This window comes from Euwallacea similis, chromosome 13, assembly GCF_039881205.1.
Source record: "Euwallacea similis isolate ESF13 chromosome 13, ESF131.1, whole genome shotgun sequence".
Lineage (NCBI taxonomy): Eukaryota > Metazoa > Arthropoda > Insecta > Coleoptera > Curculionidae > Euwallacea > Euwallacea similis.
The window spans coordinates 626,975-642,636 of record NC_089621.1 but is presented as its reverse complement, the minus strand read 5'-3'; the positions used below and the strand labels follow the sequence as shown (position 1 = coordinate 642,636).

Below are 15,662 nucleotides of genomic sequence, written 5' to 3'. Positions count from 1 at the left end.
TGTATAAAAAATGCTGGTAAAAAGTTTTCTTGAACGTATTGAACTCCTAAGTATGCCAATTTATTGTATCGCATTGAAGTGCGATGGTTGAGCATCAGAAAAACACTTCTTTAAGTTGCGAAACGATATCATGATATCATTTATGATGGAAAAATTAAGGCCAGTTCCAGAACTTTCGGATGCCATATGGTTGTGGGATCTAGCATTTTCGACTGACAGACCTGAACATTTTAACTCCCTTAATATAAACTTACAAGGAAACGGAAAACTTGTACATGAACTCTTTCCATATTAAATCATTTCAAACAAAATTACTTCACTTCAAGAAAAAGTCAAGCAACAAAAGAACTTTTCGCGTTTTCAGTCTTGCGAAAACTCGCAGGAAATTATGCAAAAGAAATTTACATTTTCAGCTCAAAGTTGCATTGGAAAAATTGTATTCTTAGAGAAAACGAGCTACAGTGCAGTTTAAAGATTTTTGTAAATAAAAAATGTTCACTTTGTTCCAAAATCCATTTGAAATAGATCACGTTGGAGTTGATGTGAATATACAATTAGGATTGATCGATTTGCGATCTGACAATACTCTGAATTCTTCGTGTAAAAATGAAAATTTAATTTCTTTTTATTGTGTTAACAAAAATAATTATAGCAACATTAGAAATTTTGTTAGGAAAATAATTTCTATTTTTTGAACTTACGTTTGTGAACAAAATTTGTCAATATTGAAATATACAGGCTGTTTCAGTTTTAACCTGCATAACTTTAATAGTGTATTAAACGTTCCAAAAGAATGCCAGTTTGGTATATAAACCAACGTCCAATATGGCTTCCTTTAGCAGATACAGAGAATTCAAATTTAATTTAAAAAATGAAAAATATTAAATTTATTCAAAAAGGACTGGAGATTTTTTAGTGAAGTTTTGGAAGCGTTAACGACTATAAACGATGCATATGTTTTACTGGAAAAAAATATTTTTTCGCTTTTCCAGTGCCGTGCTTATCTTCATTTTAAAGGATATTTTTTCAGATAAAGTAGTACACTACTGGTTTCTCTGAAAGTAAAAATTATTCTTGAATTCCTCGTTCAGTTCTGGAAAAATAATCTCTCTTGAAATTTTTTCGTTCGATTCAGTTTCCAAATGAAAAAATTTAAATAATTTTAATGCACGTTTTAAATTAACAGTTAGAACGTAATAGTACCAACACTACTGGAAATTTTAAAAGAAAAGGAAAACGGTCCGCCACATTTTACTTACCTTTACTCTTAAAAAGAAATATGTTTTTCCAGTAAAACATATACATCATTTAGTAGCTGTCAACACCTTCAAAATTTCGTTAAAGAATCTCTAGCCTTTTTTGAAGAAATTCAATATTTTCCACTTTTTAAATTAAACGTGACCCCCTGTATCTGCTAAAGGAAGCCTTACTGGACATCGGTATATGTATAGCAAACTGACATTATTTTTGGACGTTCAATACGCTACTAAAATTATTCGGGTTAAAACTGAAATACCAGATGTAAAGTCAAAAAACCGTTAAAAACTGACTGATAGCCATTTTCAAGATTTCTTGTGGTGCTTCTAAATCAGCACCAAATATAAATAAAATCATTGAAAGTTCTACAAAAGAGCATATCAATCGCATCAAATATTTGTGTTTATTTGTATCTATTTGTATTTTTTGTTCCATAATTTTGTATCTTCATAAATAATAAAAAATTCAACAATTTACTTTATTAATGTTATTTTCGCATAAAACGATATTCGGCTTGACCATAGTTTTATACAGAGTGTTGCTTAATGTCGTACTAATATCCCAGGGTATGATTCTTTAGATCATTTTATGAAGAAAAGTTCATATGAATACATGTCCGCAACGGCTCAAATTTTTAGTTACAGAGTGTTGAAATGTTTATTTTCAAATCGTTATTTTTAAATTTCTTAGAAAGTATTTTAGATATTGCTTTTAATTTTGGTGTATGTTAATAGGACGTAAGACCTCGAATTTTGATGTGAAAAGTAATTCTATTACTCAACCAGTGACGTCGCAACATACATGTTTTTCGATATTATTTATGAAAAAAGTAGTACTCCACTGAAATTTTCTCGAGGGAATATTTTTTCTGATTCTGCATGGGAAAGGTCTGTCATAATTAGCTATGAAATGTGTAACATTTAATATAAAATGATAACTTATAACAAACTCTTAAAATAAACAAATTATTTATTAAGATGATTTTTATTGTTTTAATCAAGAACAACTCGTCTAGCGAGAAAAGCGTAAGAAAACTTCTTCATGTAGAATTAAACAGCATAATTATAAAAATGCAATCGTGAAAAAATGCCATTACCATATCCCTCTATTCGTAAATAATATTGGAAGATACATGTGCAGGGACGCCACTGGTTGTGCAATAGAATTACTTCTTTTGATAAAATAGGGGGTTTTATGTCTTACTAACGCACACCAAAATTGACAGAAATATCTAAAGTATTTTATGAGAAATTTAAAAATAACGATTTGAAAAGAAAAATTTGGACACCCTGTAGGTAAAAATTTGAGCCGTTCGTTCATACGAACTTTACGTTCATATGAACTTTTCTTCGCAAAATAACCTGAGGATTCGTACCCTCATATATTAGCACGACATTACGAAACACTCTGTATACATATTCACTGCGGCCCCAACTCTAAAAGGTTTGGGGAGCCCTGGTCTAGCTGACTCTTTTCGGCATTATGAGCAGCATTTCGGGCCGGGAGAAGCCGTTGCTTCGTTCACAACAATTTAGATGATTTTTGGGCTATTCATCAGCACTAGAGTCGCGTGGAATGTTCGATGGAGTGATCATCATCATCCAGCAACGGCATGTGCAGTTCTTCCTTACGGTGGAAACGGTTGACGTGGTTTCGTATGACCACCGACCGCGACAGGTTGCTTTGGATAAACATAAATAAAAATTATATTAAATTACAATGGTTGGTAGGTGTTACGCCATGATTGTCACACATCCACCGGGCATTAAAATCGAATTAGCGTTAATTTCCGTACTGTTTTTTCCCCTCTCTATGAGTTGCGTCAGATACGCAAATTAACTCTCGGGTGTCGGAATCGTTCCGCCGGCGGTTTCTTCACAAAAAGAACGAAGAAGAAGAATATCCACTATTACGGCTTAAATTCGGGATTTGCTTTCACTACGAAGAGAGTTTTCGCGGAGGCCCCCGACATGCAGCCCCATTTGGTCCCCGGAGTTAATGATATGGTGCGCACTAGCCACGCAACGTTTCACTAAATTGTACCTAAAATTCCTTAATTACATTGATTCGCCATTGGTTAGTTTGAATTAACACGATGGCGGATTTGCACATGGACGAGCAGCATGCTGCCGGGAACAGCGACTGAAGAGCAGACGCTACTTAAGGCCATTGCTGAGGGAGAGCACCTGCTGCGTAACCTGCATAAGGACGTAACGAGGGAAACTGTAGAAGAAAATGAGGACGGCACGAAAGTCTCTCGATGGTCGACTCGGGTTATTATTTGGGCAAAAAAATAAAAGGAAAACAATAAAAAAGATGGCTTATTCTTCCCACAATCCCCATATCGTAACGGTGTGATCTCAGACCGGAAAACCTGCCCTAAATCAAGCAGAAAATTATAGGTTTCGTCGCGAGCACACCAATTTGCATACCTCTTTGGGACCAAAATTTCGCTGGTCCTATGGCGGCGATATTGAATTGGACGCATGTTCATTGAAACAAACAACATCGAAATCAATATTTATAGTTAAGAGATGATTTCATTATGGGCTGGTAAAGTCGGTTCTCTCTAGGGGGCGAACTAATCATTAATACACCTCAAGATCAACTTCATGCCCGCAGGTAGAGACTAAAGGAAGGCCGCTATCTTTAAGGTTAATTGTACAAAGTGCCCTTTGTAAAGGCCGATACGGATCGGATAGATTAATTTATACAATGTGCTTGATGGACTACCGATTTTAGGTTTGGTGGGAATTCTGCAATTTACCCGGCAAAATTAAACGTAATTACGTTATTCATAAGCATCGGGTAATAATTAGCCGAGGTAAACGCGAAAGATATCTTTTTAATATTGCGATTTGCATGGGCAAAACACCGTGTCCGACGTATGTATGTATGTATGTATATTAAATTTCTCATTATTGCGAGCGGCGTTTATAAAAAAATAAAATTGCACAGGGATTATATGAAAATTTAAGCACGAAAGTCGGCAGTTTCGTTAGACTCGAGCAAATTGTATATGTTTTATTGTAAACGCGATTGCAGTACCTAATTATTAGAAGGCTCTTATTACTTTATTATTAATTAACTATTTAACAACCGTATTAAAATTCTCGATCCATTCTACATACGGTAACTGTATTATTCTAATTGCCTTTGATTGCGATGCATGATATATGCGAGTGTCGGTTCCGAGAACGGACTCGCATACGGAAAAACTCCCAGATAACATTACACATTTTAGGTATTCGTGTGTCACAAAACCCAATCGCCATCGGAAATTATTAACCTGCCGGGCCCCATTTAGACTAATAAAAGAAGAACAATCTACGGCAGCCTTATCGAAAATCCATTTGTATGGTTCTATGAAATTCATATTTTTCGTACAATGAGCATTCTTTCGGAATGAGAGCTCCTGCCCATTTAAACGTCAATCATTTTCCTCCCGATAACGTATAGAAATGCTAAAAACGAGAAACTACCTGTTTTGGTTATAAGGGCTGTAATTCTTTAATTGGATCGCTGAGGGACTGTAGCGGTCCTTTGTCAAAAAGAACGAGGGCATAATGAATGCAGACGCCCAGAACCCTGCACCCTTGCGCCCAGCCCCGCTCGGCAAGAAAAAATTACGAGACAAGTGCGAAAAGTAATAATTGCCGACCGCATTAACCCTCCAATATAAGGCTTCTCGATTGCACCTTGATTTACTCCGCCATAAGTTGGGGAAACTGTTGGGGAAGCCGCAACGCGCGTCTCCACAGTAATTGAATTGTCTTGTTAAATAGTTGGCAACATTGGAAATGTGAAAAACTCACGCCCTAGCTTAAATGGAAGGGCCCCTGGGTTACTTATGGATGGTTGTAATTGAGTTTCCGATCAGCGGCGGCGGTAGCGCAAGGAGGTCGGGTCCAGGCCGGCTCGGGAATAGAGACTGGAACCCACACAAAGCGATTGAAATCTAAACGTGTCCTGGCGGACACCGAAAAGCGATCAGATCGTCGGATGGCGACGGTTCTTCTGTCGGAGTTATGATCCCTCAGCTAACCGTAAAATCGACTTGAGAGAAAATCAACACTAAAATGGGAAATAGGCACCGAAGTGTGAACTTCGAGCAAGTCTGCGTCCCGAAGGGCCCCGCGGATCATCCACATGAGCTGATCGAAAAAGCAGCGACCTGCGATCCAGGAGATATCTCAAGGAGTGACCAAGACGTCCTGGAACGGGTCCTCCCCTCAAGCAAATTCAAAGCGAAATCGATTACAAATCCTGTTTTTTTTTTCACCACGAAAGCTTGAATTAATTGGCACCAACGAGTGAAAACGTAACCATCCCCCGCCCTTTACAATTCCGAGACATGTTTATTTAATTCGGAAAAAACCATCTCCCCAACGTGCCCAGGGGGCAAAATTTTCATTGAAAGAGATCACACGTTATAGGGTGGTGGTGTCTTCCAGGCAACAGGTTTTAAATGCCCTTCTTTAGGGGAAACCAGCCAGAGGGGCTGTCGCGATTTTGTCAAGACATATTTTTGAACAGATTTTTCGGCAAGGGGTGAATCGCCCCCGGGGTTATTAAGACGTGTCGGACAAGTGCAAAGTCGTTTTTTCCGAGGTAACATGTTGCGACGAGGGGATCGTACTATCAGCATCAGTCGATAAATTTCATAGTTGGTTGGATATGCCTTCAGATCATAAATCCGCTATAGAAAAAGTGTGCAATATTTCAAGTGATTTTGAATACGTTACTCCTCGAAAGCATGCGATATGATTAATACAAGTTGGTTGTTCTCTTTGTAAGTACCGCGCTTAAGTACCACATCGATACCGCCTTGCATCTACTTTACGTTTTAGCTAACTTGGCTTAATAAATGGGCGTTTTCGCAATGATTCACATTGACGCTTTTAGAGTTAATTAAAAATGTTCTATAACTCGTAAATTGGTGTTTATGGCAACTCGAAGAAGAAGAAATTGGGGATAATTTTCAGGGGGGTGGTAGAGGTGAAACTGCAGTTGAAAGCTTTTATCGTGCCAAGGCGAAAACTCGCAATCAAAAGGCAGTATTTCGTGTAGAGCAGCCCATTTAAAGCGCTATGGGAGCAGAATAAATCGTTTGAAGCCGATCATCAAATTTGTCTTAAAATTAATTTACGTATATCCTAATTTCCCATAAGAGAGCTCTGCCGCATGGTACCGAGATAATGACTTTTATTGATCGTCTGCAGCATCGCCGATCTACCTCAATGATTGATTGGCCATCTTAATCGGACTTGGGTACCATATTCTCCTAAAAGAAGTTTTTGCTGCTGATTATTATACACCAAATTCTTTTAAATAATACCCCAGATTACATCGTAACTTGGTAGCGTTTTTAAGTTTCTTGGGGCCATTTTGCCAGCGCCAATTTGGGGCAGCTTGCCTTTTACCTGCTTCAAGAGACATTAAGTTATAATTATCATTCCAAGTGCCAGATGGCGGAGAAACAAAGGAAAGACCCATAGAACGAACAAAAAGTTCATTGAAAGGGAGATTTTGACTCGGAAATTTGCAGATAAGTACGTACAGGGAGTCTTCCTTCCTTTGTGTTACTCAACAAAAGTTTCATTTAAATAGAGTCCCCTGTATACTCTACCTCGCACATTACATCCAAATTCCTCGTGAAATTCCTTACGTATATACAGTTTTACGTACCACACGTATTATGTATTACAATTTCAAAACTCTGGATTGCCTATAACTCTGAAGATTGAATTTTTTTTTAGAACATTCAAAAACCGTTTCGGCAGAATAGAGGGGAAACAAGTTTAATAGTGATTGCAAGTTTCTACGTGTACCTTTAAGAGGGGTAGCTACCTCTCAAACTTGAAATTGCAACACCTATCATGCGCTATTTCATTTTAAAGGTTTTTGTAAATTGCGTACAAAAAACTAGTTTCAATTTTTTTAAAAATTTTAGAGAATTTACAGTATTCTTAATACAGAAATATCATATTTAGAAAATATTCATAAAAGCAGTTCAAAATGTTCACTGTTTTTTTCTAGATAAAAAAATAGTCAGAACTCAACTTCTCTCACTTTTTCAAATGTTTCAGGGGTAATGGATTGACATACTTCGGTAATTCGAAGCTGTAAATCTTGCAAATCGGCTGGCTTGGGTTTATAAACGATTGATTTGATGTGGCCTCAAAAAAATCGAGGGGTGTTAAATCCGATGATCGTGGTGGCCACTCTATTTCTCCTCTGCGATCGATCCATCTTCTTGGATAATTGGTCTTGTTTGTAGGGCGTAATGCAGTGGAGCGTCACTTAATGGAAGATGTAAAAGATTTTTATTTAATTACAGATCGTTATCGATAGTGTTGGAATACCTACCCCTTTTACGAATATACGTAGAAACTTGCAACCCCTATCAAACTGGTTCCCCCTCTATTCTGCCGAAACGGTTTTTCAATATTCAAAAAAAAATGTCAATCTTCGAAGTTATAAGAAATCCAAAGTTCTGAAATTGATACACTGTAGAGGACTATTTCTTTAACATTTTAAAACGGTACACCTTGCATTAAAATTTTGGTAAAGTTTTAGTTTCAGAAATGATTTAAAAAATTGAACATGCTACCTCTGACTACTCGCATGTAGCGTATCACTGGTTGCTTACCGCGGAGTATAGTCGCTGGCGCCATCAATGAGGTTCGTTACCAACTTTCATTTCAAATTCTAAATTTATTGTCTTGTTGATTAATTACTTAAATATACTTTTCATAAACGTGGCGATAGATTTACCTAATTAACGTGCTGTAGTTAATAAACTACATTTCCGCATGTTTACACCACGCATAAAATTACCCTAAACGTATCAAAGAGAAATTTCAAGCGAGTAATGTTCAAATTGGTAAAAGTGAGTTAAAAAATATTCTTGCCGAGTGGCAAAAAAAAATTACATTTATTAAAATGTAAATTTTGCTATTAGACGTAATGCTGATAAAGTGCCACTTTCACTGCCTAGGGGTGCAAAAACTTTTGTTTGACTTTACGTGCTTAAATCATTTGCAAAAGAACGAAAGTGCCATGAACTGTAGATGTTCTTGTTTTATCTAATCTACAGGAAATTCTAGAGTTTTTTTGAATCTTAAGAAGTGATTCTTGGAACTCGCCGAACAACCTGTCAATTTTAAAGTGAAATCGCTCCTGGAAATCTTGAGTAATGCGTTGAAGATTCAGCTGTTTCCAAGAAACTTAGAATGTTCTGAAACTTGTTAAATTCACGTGAGTCTAAAAACTCCAGAATTTCCTATATAGAACTTTTTTGGGCGTTTTGTTAACACGTTAACCGCCACGAAGCCCAAACCATGGGTTTCACTTTTTCTGTCAAATCGGCTCCGAATCCCAAACGTTGAGTTTCATTTTCAAAGTGTGTTTTTACTGATTTTTGGCATTTTTATAATAAAAGTCAAATATATATGACAGTAATGTAATCAAAAAATCATTTTAAAACAAAGTTTCGTTTTGGGCCTCATCGACTAAAAATTCAAATGTACGGTGGACGGTTAACGTGTTAATATCAGACACTTAAATTTCTTGACAAATTTGCGAAGGGTTTTGAATGTCAAAACTGAAAGAAGGAAAGAACTCAAGGCTCCCATCGATTTGCGATCCTGTATATACTACAGGGCTGTTTTTGGGGTTCAGTACTGGGAGTGAAACATTTTGAGGACGCAATAAATTACACAGCATTCTAGGATTCGCATGAAGTTCCTAGAAGTTCCGTTTGTTAAGTTGGGACCATAAAAGACCATTTTTTACCTACCTGTATTTTTGACTAATGAAAACACGGGTTTGCTACCTGAGGTCCAAATAAATTTCTTTAGTGCCAAGAAATCATTCAGCTGCATTTGAATCTATTATTTTTTACCGCAATTCAAAGGCGTCGGTTCAAGAAGACATGCAAGAACGCATAAACCGCGAAATTACGACTGAGGAATCATTTTTGCAGTGGTAATAAAGAGAGATCTAACGAGAGCAGAAGTTTTTGAAATTGTACGTTAACAAGAGAAATAAATATTCAGTTCAGTTATTGGACATTGCTCATATTAAATAAGTAATAAACAATTGATGAGGTCTGATTCAACTAGGGCAAGCTGGAAAAAGGTTAATAATAACATTCTTTAGCTAAGACGAAGTTTTGATTAATTGGCCTCATCAGGCGAACTATAATTTCAGGTCGTTAATTTGATCTTTTGAGAATTTTGAACGAAATACAGTTTTAGGTGGGCACATAGCAAATGTCTAATTTTCTGATGCACATATAGTTGTAGTCCGCAAGACTATATGCTAATTACTGAGACATTAAGACCACGGATAATGACGGGAGAAAAAAGGTCATTTCAAATGCCACATATGAATATTATAAAAGCAAAACGGGTTTTTGCCGTACAATAAATACTACAATAATTGCCCACCATTCATTATTTCGCCCATTTTTTCCCACGATCGTTAGAAGGCGAAAGCTTTTGGTATCCAAGTTTGGTGTTAATAGAAACCTAAAAGACACAAGTTGAAAAATAGCGATTCTCCTTCCTCCTCGAAATTCTCATCTCAACAAAGTACGCACGCATTTTAATAAGATTCATCAGGACTTATTGGCAATGAAAAAACCAGCCTCGTACAATCAATTAAAACGGACATAGTTCTGTTTTTTTTTCTATCTCGCGGAATTTATTTGAGAACTAGACCGTTGTAAGAGAATTTCTCTGGTTAAGGAAACAGGAGACATAAAAATTCTTATCGGAGACCGCGACAGAGATGTGAACTCTAGAATAATGTAAATGAACGCAAAAACCGTTTAGCTGCGGTACGGTACCAGTTTTATAACAGCATAAGACTTGAGGAAGTGCTACAAAGCCCTGCAAGGGTTGTTTGTCTCTGATTGCACCCTCATAAAAAATGTCTTTAACGTGCAAACTTTTTTATTTATAGCCCTCAGTAAACGTAATTGTTTTGACCCATAAAAACCCTAAGTGAACCAAAAAAAAAAAGAAAGTTTTTTAAGGCCGTAAAAAATACTTTTTTAAAGCACTTACCATACTGTTTTTCTGTCGGAGTGTTTGGAGACGAGGTCGCAATGGCATCTGTAAAAAATATCTATAGTTAATTGCCTGGGCAAGGATGAGTTTACACACTTTGGCCTGTCGGCTGTCCAGACCGAAAGCCGTTCGAATTTGGCCCACTATTGAGTACTACCTGCCCGCCGAGTCATTAGCATGGGAAAATACCTTTGATCTTTTAACGTACGATGAGAAATATACCCTCATTTGACGGATTTGTCCATAGATGTCAGGGGTGTCATTAAAAGGAACTGGCATCTTAATTAAGCTTATCGCTGATTATCGAGGAAAAATGTGCAAAATCGCTTATAAAGGGGAATTATCCGCACAAACCCACATGCAAATCGCGATCCTCGGCCTTTTTTAATGGAAAGGTAATAATACCCATTATCGTCACTCACTGAAAACTAATAACCTCCATTAATTCGACCAATTTATTTCATTATTATAATTCATTCCTTCTTTGGTTCACATGACTCAGCCGAATGCTGAAGGTTGATCGCATTGACGTGTACCATATGAGGTACCTGCCCATTAGTATTGTGAAATGTTAATATTAACTCGATAAGACGTAATATCTCATAAATTTTGAATATCGCAGTTAATTGAATAGTGTGAACCAATATTAGTAGTGCTTGTAACAGCCGAGCTTCAATTTTGAGACGCAACAACTGGTACTGATGGTACTCGCATTCGAGCGTAAACGAGTGACAGAATTTTTTTAATAAAGTGTAACTTCAAGGGCCTGTAACTCAAACTTTTCAAATAAGGCACCAAGTATATTATTTGATGGTTGAATTCTACGATTTATTGCGAATATTGTGAGCATAAATTTATATTTCTTATTGAGAATGGGCGAGTAATTTCAAGATTTCTGAAACTTCGTATTTTAAGTCGATTTTGATATCGATCTTGTGATCAAGGGCCCATAACTCACATTTTTTAAATAAGATCCTCAGTGTATTATTTGACGATTGAATTCTATGGTTCATTGAGAATATCTTTGGTATAAATTTGTTATATTTCTTATAAACAATGAGCAGGTAATTTCAAGATTTATAAAACTGTGTATTTTGAGTCAATTTTGATATCTATCTTGTATTCAAAAACCCATAACTCGAATTTTTCAAGGGCCGCACCTAGTACATTATTTGATGGTTGAATTCTACGATTTATTATAAATATTTTGAGTATAAACTTTTTATATATCATATAAAGAATGATCGAGTAATTTTAGGATTTATAAAGCTTTGCATTTCAAGTCCATTTTGATGTTTAGCTCGTGTTAAAGGGCCCATAACTCGAAATTTTCAAATAAGACACCCAGTATAATATTTGATGGTTGCACTGCGAATATTTTCGGTATAAATTTGTTATATTTTTTATAAAGAATGGACAAGTAATATCGTACTGGTATGAGTGATAATGGGCTTGCACTGATTTTTTTAGGAATTTCTATCTGGTCCAAAACCTCAGTTGAGTGTCTTCATCTTTTACAAACAGGGCATTTAGCATAAGTTTTCTTTCTAACAACAATTCTTGACTACGTAGACCTCAGATCCCTTTTCTTGCACGGTTTCTCACTGATCATCTCTCTTGATAGAGTCCCTGATGAAAAATTGCTTTCTTCGCACCTTCCTTTCCTCCTGTTTAGCATAAACGTCCTCAAAGACCGTCTTTCCCATCAAGTTCTTCCCTGGGGCATGGACATGCAACAAAATTAACGACGGTAGCACGCTCGTGGTCAAACACAACACATTTAGCGGCTAATTTGACTACTTTTGCATACATTTGAATGGCAAAACAGCTGTTCCGCTAATCAGGACGATTTTCGATGCGAAAGGTGAAAAAGAACGACCTCCAGCACGCGATTCGCATGTTTGTTCAGGTGGAGTAGTTTTCTCCCACCTGAAATTACCATACCATCCACCGACGGTATTTCTAATAGTCATACCGAAAAGCTATAGACTCAGTGGTGGGCTAATTATACAGGTAGTTACAGGTGTTTCTCCCATGGGTTATTTCGCAATTTGCGCTCGCGTTTTAAGGACCGGAAATGGGTTCGACCCATGGTGCATGTTCTTCGACAAACCCCGTTCCTAGAAACACATGAAATAACGATCATTTGACAGTCCTTGTGTGTCATTTAGGCATTTGGGCAAATCTCTTTCGGTAGTTCCGAAATGAGACGTAATTTGGTGGTCGGCCGGGGGAATATACCTATTAATTACGGTGTCCCCTGAACGGGACAAAAAAAAATGGTCGTAGACCGCAATTTGGAAAATTTCACGTCTTTTGTTCTTTTAGTGAATTTTTTCTTGAACTGAATCTGCTCAGAACAACTCATTATCGAGTACTTTAACAAATCTCAAGATCCAAGATTACTAAGGCAGGCGATACTAATAATTCCACACGGAATCGGGTCGTAATATCAAGGTTACGCCTTGCTACAAATTAAAAAGCTTTAAGCTGGTGTTTTGCATAGCCCCGCGTTTTGATTTATTGCGGTACTACCCAGAAGGATAAAAAGCGTTTAACCATGCTGATGATAAGACACTTGAAGCCTTTATTTTACGCCTTCGCTCTTCATGAGCTGAGATGGTCCCGGTTAGTCGGGCTTAAACGCAGCGATGAGGCAAAATCCTCAATTCCTTATTTATTAATAGGTGGCCTATGCTACGCTTATGATTATACCTACAAATTTACTTTCAGTGTATTTTCAAAGGGAGAAAATTCTACACCAATAATTTTACAATGAAAAGTGCTTCTAAGTGCCTTTTTCAAGTGTATAAAATTCCATTCAAAATTGACTACAAAGGAGGGGCATAGCAGGTATTTTTTTAACCTATTCACCTATGCACCCCATGCACAACCAGCCAAAATATGGTGAAATGAAAAGATGTTTTTTGCATTTCAGATTCAATTTATGCTTAATTTAGGTTATTTTAGTGCAATTTTATAAAATCTGGCGATGGAAAAAAAACTGTGTACTTATACTCCTCGGTTCTTAATGCCCTCACGTTTTAGATCACTCGGCTCTGCGCGCTCCAAGATCTAAACTTGACATTCGGGTTATAATAATATACTTCACAACCTTGGTGTATAATGTACTATTATTTAACCTCCATCTAGCAAATGAAACTCTCCGCCACACGATCCATTCCACCGCTTAAACAGCAAGAAGCAAACGTCGCATTATAATAACTGTTACAATGTTTTACAATATTGAATCATAACAAACGTCAGGTTTATATTACATCAGATTATTACCATATTGTTACGTTCACTTTAAATTCATTTTTGGGAGCTTCGGTATTAAAGTTTTCGGTGGCGTTCGCATAGTAAAAAAATACTGAGATAAAGAAAATAGCTTTGAAATTAAAGAACGGTAGAAAAATTAACGCGAATAAATTAAGAAAGATTGGTATTTTCTTCATATTTAATTGTACAATTTTTCCAATATATAATATCATTTGGATACATAATCATCTGAGGTCAATTGAGTATAAGTCTGTCTGAAACTCTGGCCATGTTATGTGGCACTTAAATAAGTTCCTTTTCCCTTTTTTTCTGTTTGCTTTCTCCCTATTTTTTGGTACTTTTAACACGTCAAATTCCCAAAATCATTGTCCCTTTTGGCTCATCTACCTACAACGTCCTCACCAACCCAAAAATTGCTTTTCACCCTCACGTTGCAGTCGTGTGCATCTCCGGTTCACACCTGCATATGCGAGGTGGTTTTATGCCTCGTAATAACACAGTCTTTGAATTTCTATGGGCAGGTAGAATGTTGCCTTGCAAAATGCAGATGGATTCACGTTTCGGGTCTTTAACCATATTCAAATTCTTTTCGGAGAACGGTTCTCATATGCCCAAAACGCATATATCAATCTATTCAAATTTTTTTAAAAGCTGACTTTACTTAACAATGGTGCGGCCAGGATGAATGGGATTTTTTGACGAGGAATGTTTAGAAGATTGATGTTGCTTGAAAGTAATGTTTTCGTTAAGTCCATTGCAAAAATCATCAACGCTGTCATCTTCATCAAATGCACTTTTAAAGCGATAATTGAAGACTTTGAGGCAATAAGCTGGTGATGAAAACGTCAACAACTTGCAGCAAAATCTTCAATTGGTCCCATAACAGCAAGAACTTACCTTCAGGTTTCAATGGATGGCTCTCAGGACTGGATCTCGGACTCTCCATTGGAGGTCCGACTCCTTCTTCCTCAGAACTACTCGAAACAGGCGAACTACCCCTGGTGAAGCTCTTGTTATTGTTGCTTCTATTGAAATACAACCCGTTGTTCTGCAGTAGCATCATTTGATGCATGTTGTTGTTGAACTGCTTCAACTGCGAAGCGACAGTGTTTTTCGTCTTAAACTTGGACATGGTAAAGTCCAGAGGTTGGTCTGTCTCGTGGGTGGCCAACAACACATGACTCGGAGGCTGTTGCAACAACATTGGCATATCTTGCTGCTGATGGAGATGGCTCTTCCAGAAGGTCTGATTGAAATCGATGGTGTTGTTGTTGTTGGTGTGCAGCGTCTTTTTCGGGGTAGTATCCAATGGAGATGGGGTTGAGTCGACCCACCTCCGAACGGAGTCACTTTTCAAATCCAGATTCGCTGATGTGGTCAACAGTCAAAAGCACTCGACATTATCGGGATCGCACTGCGTTGGAATGGTCCGCGCACAAACAGGGCCCTCGCCGATGATATGTAAATGATGGTGCAAGCACGAAATGTCTGAAGAGTCATGAATAAAAACAAAACATATGAGAAGTATAGTCCGGGGGTCTGTTGCCGGCGCCACGAATCTAAGCGATATAACAAGCCAGCAAGCATTTTGCATCGGTTCTTCGTCGGCGGGAACTTTTGAGGAGGGGGCAAAATCCGGGGCTTGAAGAAGGTGGGAGACTCCGGTTCGACCAATCGCATGAAGAGAAGCCCCGATATACAATAGTACATAAATTCTATAGATTATTTATTTATTCTTCATCTTATGTATGTATTTATGTGAATATATGTATAGGAGTAAAGGATTACTTTTTTCCTTTTTTTTCTTACTCAGTTTTGCTGGATTTTTAAATCAATACGTCTCTTAGATGCCATATACATGTCTTTAAAGTTTACGGCCAGGGGATCAGAATCGTCAGCCGACCAATGATATCAATTCGGAAACCACAACACAAGAAGCCGGCAGTTGACACTGATGGTTGAGCCATAAAACCCAAAACCTAAAGTATTTGCATGGATACTTGTAGTGGCGTATAATTCTGGGCCCTTAATATTAATTCTGAGATA

The 15,662-nt window shown here is 37.3% G+C and overlaps 1 protein-coding gene across 3 annotated transcripts in view; it reads right to left on the bottom strand.

The window, feature by feature from the left end:
• Window positions 1-15,187, bottom strand: part of LOC136412891 (POU domain protein 2-like) — a 40,647-nt gene extending 25,460 nt beyond the window's left edge. For all 3 annotated transcript variants that reach the window (XM_066396136.1, XM_066396137.1, XM_066396138.1), the window contains exons 1-2: window positions 14,514-15,187; window positions 10,332-10,379 (exon numbers count right to left, since the gene is read on the bottom strand). In XM_066396136.1, coding sequence (XP_066252233.1) covers window positions 10,332-10,379; window positions 14,514-14,826 — 361 coding nt within the window. In that variant the 5' untranslated portion in view covers window positions 14,827-15,187. The remainder of the gene's footprint in view (window positions 1-10,331; window positions 10,380-14,513) is intronic.
• Window positions 15,188-15,662: the final 475 nt, after the last annotated feature.